The sequence below is a fragment of the Haemorhous mexicanus genome, chromosome 3 (genome assembly GCF_027477595.1).
Source record: "Haemorhous mexicanus isolate bHaeMex1 chromosome 3, bHaeMex1.pri, whole genome shotgun sequence".
NCBI classification, from domain to species: domain Eukaryota; kingdom Metazoa; phylum Chordata; class Aves; order Passeriformes; family Fringillidae; genus Haemorhous; species Haemorhous mexicanus.
The window spans coordinates 104,162,297-104,170,372 of record NC_082343.1 but is presented as its reverse complement, the minus strand read 5'-3'; the positions used below and the strand labels follow the sequence as shown (position 1 = coordinate 104,170,372).

The window sequence follows — 8,076 nt, the reverse complement described above, 5'->3', positions numbered from 1 at the left end:
ACCATGTGGGTGCATAGATGCTCCCAGAGCATGACAGAAATTACTGCATTTTGGTCAGAGTAAGGGCATATCTGGTCTTATTACAGGCTGTGCTCTCCAAGACAATGGGCTGTGCATGCAACTTTCATCACATACAATTGCTCATAAATACAGTCCATGATGGAGATGATTGGTCACACAATAGACACAGGTCTGCTGAGGCCAGGCCCTGGGACTCCTATCCTGTATGCAGGATACTATACGGAGAAAGGTTAACATGAAACAACACTCAGGAGTATGATGGCTTCAGGCGACTGTCAGCTGTATTTTGTCAGCTTTGGAAACTGTGGCAAAAGAGAATGTTAAGAAAATATGTGATTTTTTTTTAAAATTATTTTGTACTTTAGGGCTTTTTTAGTTTCTTGGAGAAAATGGATGTCTAAAGACTGACAAAGCAAATATCAGACCTAAAACACAGAAAAAAGTTAATGGACAATTGGTATAAGTTGTTAAAATATTTGGTTACAGGAAAGGAAATTTCAACTCACTGTCTTTCAATCCGAGTTCTTGCAAAAATCCTTGTACTTTTGAGGCTGTGTTATGTTGTAGGCCTGTATTTTCTCTTGATCAGTTCAGGTCATTCCTTAATTATATTAACTCCTTTCAGCCAGTGCTTTTCCTCTGTTTTCTTCCACTACAAAAGTGTGTGTACTTATTGGTCCAGTACATCACCAACACAGATGTCCATGCAGCATGAACTTTATTTATAAAGACATAAATGTCACACTTCCTTAAAAAAAGTTTAAATTAACTAATCAACTGGTGAAAACTGAACAGCAGTACTATTTACATAGGCCAATGCTCACCTTTCTTCACAAAACTTAAAGCGAATTCTCACTCTGAAACACGAACAATGAAATATAGAAGCACACTGATTGCCAGCAGTTTCCTTGTAGATAGCAATCCACATCTCTTACAGAATTCACAACTTACAGAACGTACAATTCCTCTGTAAATTAACCTAAATTAGCTCTTTGGCACAGCCATACTGATGCCTGCATTTCAAGGCCAGTACTGTAACAGACACAGCCACCCAATGGCATTTCATCTGTATAAAGCCAATGATCCCCTCATTGGTGTATCCAGCAATAAAGCCTGCCCAAATATTAGATATCCTCTGAAAATGTCTATACTCATCCTTCCTACACCTTGACTGAGTGACATTAACACTGATTCCATAAAGACAAATGGGAAGTTGCAGCTTAGACAGCATTCCCAAACACCGAGACAAAGACAGTGACCACTGATTTAACATTTAGAGCATACGAAATACCACAATGCCCGGTGCTGTTCAAAAACATGATTTAGATTTTCACCTGAATTTCTCAGCATTGTAATCTCCATTTTCTCACTCCTTTGAAGCACCTTGGCAAGAAAATATCCCCAGAAAGTGTATTGGGAGTGTTTTAGAATAATTTCATAGGCTTTCCTGAGTGCACTTGCCTCAGCTTGAAGTCTACAGCCAGTCTACAATTTAGTCACAAAACATCATTGTTCTAGAAATAAATCACTTGCAGGTCAGTCCCATCATTTGATCTCTTCAGTTATTCAAGTTAATATCAGTTTCAGGTTTAAATGTTCAGATCTCATTTTACCACCTATCTTGTTAACTCTCTTCCTTATGCTAATAAAACCAGACATATAATTGTCTTCTATTCCAACAGTCCTGCATGGTAAAACTATCCAGCGTGGCACTTATTCCAAAAATTAAAGCTTCAACAGAGATCCTACTGTTAAAGAAATGTACTTTACAAATCTTTATGTAAAAAGCCTACCTGGATCAATCAGAAACAGTATACTACAGAACTGTACCAACTCCTGTTGCCCTATGCTGACTGTTTGATAAATAAGACTTGGAAACCAGAACCTGGACCTAAATATACATTTCCTATTTCTGGAATGTGCAAAAAGATTCCTAACCCTTTTCTTTATGAACTTGCATGTGGTCTTCTTTGCCACAGGAGAAGTGCACTCATTGACCTCTCTTCTGATATGAAATGCTTTCCACCATGTAAGTCTCTGTGTCTCTATCAAGAATTAGAGATGACTTCCATCAGAACGTTAAATTAGAAAAGTCACTTCAATGTTTGCAAATATGATCTTAAGCTGTCTGATTAGATATCATTCTAATAAACAACAGAAAACAGTCCTGTTTCTGTTCAGAAAGCAGAGCCTCTCAAAAGTAATTTCATGAGATGGTGGCAATTAGTGTCTTGTGTCATTCAGGAAATGTGTCTCTTTTCAATTAAATATGTCGCCCAGTCAGGAAGAAAAGTGGTCTGTCCTCCTTGGCGTTGGCAGTCTGGAACTCGTCCCGCAGGCGGAACTGCCATTCGTCTTCCAGCTCCAACCGGACAACAGTCTGGCGGAGAGAATTGCGGTCCTGGCAAATCACACACAGGGTGGCACCTGGGCAAACAGTTCAAAAGAAACTCACATGAGTATCCCCTTTGTTCTCAGATCACCCACCTCCCAGCACCCTGCATGGAGAACTCCACTGCTTTCACATCAGGAGTTACAAATGGGCTTGGGAGAAAATTAAACCCCTCAGGTAGGACTTGAGGAGAGCTATGTTCAGCTAACTCGTCAGGATCTTCTTGTGTAACTTGAGGTACCTCATAATCACCTAGTAAACAGGACTAGAAGCACTTTCCATGATCCTTAGGGTAGGAAAAGTAAAACTGGCAGGTCTAAGGAGGTCATGATGGGTCCTGACAGCAAACCAGATAAAAGCCCTACATCCATTCCTCTTGTAGCCCTCCTGATCATAACCTTTGCTGCATGAAACCCTCACTCAGCAAAACCCACATGGCAATCACTGACTAAGCTCTTTGTGCTTTGCTGCCCAGAAATGGTCTAAACATGTCTTTAAAACTAATCACAAATTTTAGGGGCTTTTGGATTGGTAAACTCACGTGCTGGCAAGAAAGAATCTGGTCTATGTGGCTACAGACACAAGCAAACCCAGAATGCCAAACTAAAAAAATGATACTTCAGTAACCAATGCCAGCTGTCCTGTCTGCAATGCTGATAACCACTTTAACTTGCATGCATGGCTTCATGGCTTCTGAGAAAAATCCTCCTTTAAGAGAAAATAATTACCTCACCAGCATACAGTAATCTAAAAAAGAAATGGTGAGGTAAGTAGTAATGCCTGAGACAAAAAAAAAAAAAATCCTGTGAATATAATAAAAAGAAACAAGACAGAGAGTCACATGGTGTTTAATTCTTATGTGATGGGTTAGAAAATCAAGCAGACTCCCAGGAGAGATGGAGAAATCCCAAAGCAAACACACTTCATGCTACATGATTTAAAATTGATTGGTTTATGCAAAATGAGACTAACTTGTAGCCTCTGTTTTAGCTGCAACGAAGAACCCAGCAGTGTATAACAACTCTGCCAGTTTCAAGAGGCACTAACCACGGTGCTCTTCTCCCAGTGACAGTTATAGCTGAGACAAACAAAGCCCCAGAGCACCAAATGTCTAAGATAGCAGGAGAAGGATCCAAAAGAAGTTTGCAATGTGACTGTCTTCAACACAAGTGGAAGTTAGTTGTCCTCACTGCTGCACAGCATCAAAAGGTTTACATGGAAAAACTGGGCATCAGGAATAAATGAGCCAGTTTCTATTTCTAAAAATAGTAAATAGATTTTGATAGATGCTTGTCAATCACCTATTTTCTATCGAAATTTAGAAAAGCTGCAAGAACACAGCAGGCAAATGTTTCATGCATAAATCGTCAATACTCAGTTTTTCAACAGAGTAAGGAGTTGTGCACATACTTTAGGCATGATGATATGGATCCAACATTCCCTCCCACTTAAAAATCTGCAGAACTTACAGCACTGCTATACCAGTTTACTGCAGTGCAGAGCCAGCATGATCAAGCATCAAAGTTGGGTGGGACATATAAAGACGAATATGAATAAACACAATTATATTAAATAAATATAATAGATTTTAAACACAGATAAAATAGATTTTCCCCACATTCTCAGAGACCATGTCACCTAATTCTTTGTAATAAAGTTATTGCAGCTCACCTTTAAGAAAATGAAACTTCTTCAAAAAGCTAGCTACAACAAAGGAGTCACAGAGGTACAGCAGGAGTCCACTGAATGTCAAACCAGAGGAACTGATGTTCAGAGAATGAGGCCGAGAACTCACGTAGCAAACTGAAATCTGATTGGGAGAGGGTGGAAAAAAATTAACATCTTTAGAGCTTCCATATGAAGCTTCCAGTATCTGCACTTGATTCAAATTCAGACTTTCTTTCCAACTCCAAATATTGTGAGCTTTATAGTTCCTTCCAAAACATAGCACTACGTATTAACAATACACATAAGCACAATTCAGAATTATGTATTGTTGTTGTTGTTGTTATTATTATTATTAGATGTGATAGAGTTTGAAAGTTGCAGTAACAATAGCTCCCCATAACCATAATGCTGTTGTGAGTAAATACAATAACTTTATAGTCAGACATGAAAAGGACCCTTAGAAATTCCAGATTTCACTTACATTATGATTACTCAAGGATTACTCAAGTCAGTAGAGTTATGCATATACAGGAATTTATGAGGTTTCTTCTCGCCTAGTTAGTTTTTATGGCTACTCCTGAAATCCACTAGGAACAGGAATATTTACAGCACTCTTTCAGGATTTATAAATTCAGATTTAGGGAATCTTCCACACATGGCTTTGTTTCAAAAGTGCCACTGTACTACTTAGGTGGGATACATCCTCATCTGGCATGGGTCAGCATGATTGAGTGGAGGAGGAAGGCTGAACCTCAGCAACTAGACTCTGTACCAGTATGCCTATTCCATATTCCTTCAATCCTGTTGTATCATATTACAGTTCAGACAGCAATTCCAGAATGAAATTGAAATCATTTCATGTGCTGGATGGGTTAGAGCTGAAAGGATGCAAAGGATGAAGACAGTAACAATACAATGCCCTCTCACAAAGCTTGTTTTTCCAAATGTGGTGCAAACAAAAGCCTAAGAACTCAAAATGTTGTAGAAAAAACATACATGAGACAGTTATTACATAGCTCTTTGGAAGAGAAGTTCAGTAAGCCCAGAAGGACTGAATTTCATTTGGTATTCAGTGAAGAGATAAAAACAATCCTATCATATAATGCAGGGCACCCCCGATGAAGGAAATGATTGGCATCTGACTATTGATTCAGAAGGCTGAGCAATTGTTTTATTAAACTATATTACATTAATAGTATATTATAACTAAAGAGATACTATACTGTACTATACTATACTATACTATACTATACTATACTATACTATACTATACTATACTATACTATACTATACTATACAAAGATACATACTAAAGAAAAACCTGTGACTGTCTCCAGATGGCCAGGACACAACTTTGACCTAATAGACCAATTAATATAAACAACCATCACTAGAATCTAATTACTAAATCTCTTCAGGTAAACAATTTTCCTAACACATTCCACATGTGCAAAAACAACAAGTGCAGAGAATAGAGGTAAGAATTGTTTTCTCTTTCTCTGAGGCTCCTCACTGCCATTATCAGGAAAAACCTGAAAGAGAAAATTTTGTCTCTTTCTGTTCAAAGAATGTAAATACGACACAGTCCCTCTCTCCTGAACCACAACACCCTAGTACCAAATTTCTATTGACATCTTTGAGTTCAATTACGACCTTGGCTTTAGAGCCAGACTCATCAGAGAGAGCCAACAGCTCCTGAGACCTAATGTCACCTTTTCCCATTCCCACTGGTTGTCTAGTATTTGATTCTCTGCCTCAGCTTATCAGTCTGAAGTGAACTAAAACATCTGTATATTTGAAGTGCTTTCTAAGGGTTATCTAGTATTTGTAAAACCCTCTTGTGGAAGAAATTTTCTGTAGGAAGAGCCAAATTATAGCAGATTGAGAAAACACTTCAAAGACTATATTAGTATTTAGGACAATTCTGGGATTTCTCTCCATGTACTTTAGTTGAAGCCTCTGAAAATATCTCTATGGGACTCAGAATTCGATTTTATCATTACAGGAATGTACCTCATTCTTCAAAGGAATACATCAATAACCCATCCAAAACAGAGCCTACGCATTTCTAGAGCTACTTGGAGATTGTTTTGTTCAGTACCTGTGGTCCTAAGTTAAGGTAACAGTCCACAGACAGCACTGGATTGCTATAATTCTTCAGTGAGAGAGGGAAGAAGCGATGGCTGTGGTACTGGAGATATTTTTCAAGGAGCAACTGAGCAGGTGCTGCCAAGAAGGTGTGCTTGCTGTCAGGAGCACAAATGTACTGAGCAGGGGAGATTGAAACTGGAGTGTCAGATACCTGTGAGGAAAAAATATTTCTCATACAGATGAATCTTAATCAAGTTGTACCTGTGTGAATTCTGGTTTGTACGAAATACATCCCTACCCTACAAATCTAAGTTTTACATAAGAAGAAAAGTTATTCAGCAAAAAGTATCTGCTACCAAAACAGTTTCAGTTTCATAAAATTATATTTGTGTTTATAGTCTTTGAGGTTTCCTCTTTAAACTCAAAGTACTCCTACCTATGAAGTCCCATGAAGTTGAGCAATTCTATAGCTCAACTGATAAAATCCACATAGTGAATGGTTACTTGGATTGCAAAGAGACACTTTATGTGTTTTTCGAAGTTTTGAAGGAAAACTATTAAGGAAAGTTGTATTTATGACAATAATATTGTGGATTTCAGAAAAAAAAAAATTAAAAAAAGCCCCATGTGGCAGACATACCCCATTACTGGCAACAGATGATGCACCAAAATACCTCAGGTGTCCTAGTTAAAAAAAAACAAGAAAGGAAAACAAAATTTTAACAGTGCAACAGAGGTCTCAGTTCCCACCTTAGACTTGATGTGGAAGGATCGTTGTCCTCCAACTGCAATTTGCTTTTTCATGACACTGAAGTGGTTGAACCGACAGATGAGGAGGCCGGCACTGTGGACACGCAAGTTGAAGTCAACATCATCACACGTAAATCTGGAAAGAAAAAATCATAGCAGGTCAGAGGAATGTTCCTCATCACACACTGACCAATACAAGCACTCAGAGCCTTTGATCAGCACCATAGAAAGAACAGGTATCAAACATACTGAAACATACTGACCCTCCACCAGTCCCATCAGTCAGGGAAAGGGGCTTCAGCTTTCTAGTAATAAACTAGGTTAGCATCAGTTTGAGAAGACCAGAATGAGGGAGAAAAGCACTTAGGGAGGGAAAAGATCAAAAGCATAAAGTGGAAAGGCAGTAAATTGCTAAGGAAAATACCCAGGAGTTAAAACAATTTTTGCCTTTTACTACAACAGTGGAACCATAAGAAATTGCTACATACATTAATACCCCAAATACAGTCAAGTAAATTAATTCCTTGGACTTCCAAGGAAATGGATGAGGCCTTACATTGATTTATCAAATGCACAGAATTATCTGACTACTCATTTTCCCCTCAGAATATTAATAGCAAGCAATTTTTTTGGTGTTCCTCTACAGAACTGATGTAATTTTATTTCAGAAACAAAAGCTATTTGAAGGCATGGAGTCTTTATACAAGAGAACTGCTTAGACACAGGAAAAGATTAAGAAGAATGAGGCCAAACATCCCTGAGCTAAATTTGACCCATTTAAAAAATATGAGGGAACAGAATAAAAGCTAAACTCCGAAAGCTGACTAAATTCAAATACTCTGATCTCTGGAAAATTCAGACTCAGTTCTCCATTTTGAATATATTTATTACAAAGGAAACCGGGTGATGTGCAGAACCATTGGATTGACACCCAGGGATTGAATTTAAGCTGAGCAATCAGTGCAACAGTCAACATCAGTGAGAAACATGGCATTCAGTTATAGATTTTTAAAGTTTTGTCTTTGATCCTAGTAATATCTACATGGTTATTTGATATCCCTGACTGTTACTGTCTCTGGGTTTTAAAATGTACCTTTTTCCTTGCCCAGGCTTGGAATGCCATGCAATACTTCACACTCAGCAGTACCCACACA

General features: G+C 38.2%; 1 protein-coding gene across 3 annotated transcripts in view; it reads right to left on the bottom strand.

The window, feature by feature from the left end:
- Positions 1 to 722: 722 nt before the first annotated feature.
- GREB1 (growth regulating estrogen receptor binding 1) overlaps positions 723 to 8,076 on the bottom strand; it is an 87,844-nt gene continuing 80,490 nt past the window's right edge. For 2 of the 3 annotated variants that reach the window (XM_059842888.1, XM_059842889.1), the window contains exons 30-33: positions 6,923 to 7,058; positions 6,183 to 6,383; positions 4,085 to 4,223; positions 723 to 2,448 (exon numbers count right to left, since the gene is read on the bottom strand). In XM_059842888.1, coding sequence (XP_059698871.1) covers positions 2,285 to 2,448; positions 4,085 to 4,223; positions 6,183 to 6,383; positions 6,923 to 7,058 — 640 coding nt within the window. In that variant the 3' untranslated portion in view covers positions 723 to 2,284. Of the gene's footprint in view, positions 2,449 to 4,084; positions 4,224 to 6,182; positions 6,384 to 6,922; positions 7,059 to 8,076 lie in introns of those variants that run through there. The other variant, XR_009485969.1, reaches the window with a different exon arrangement.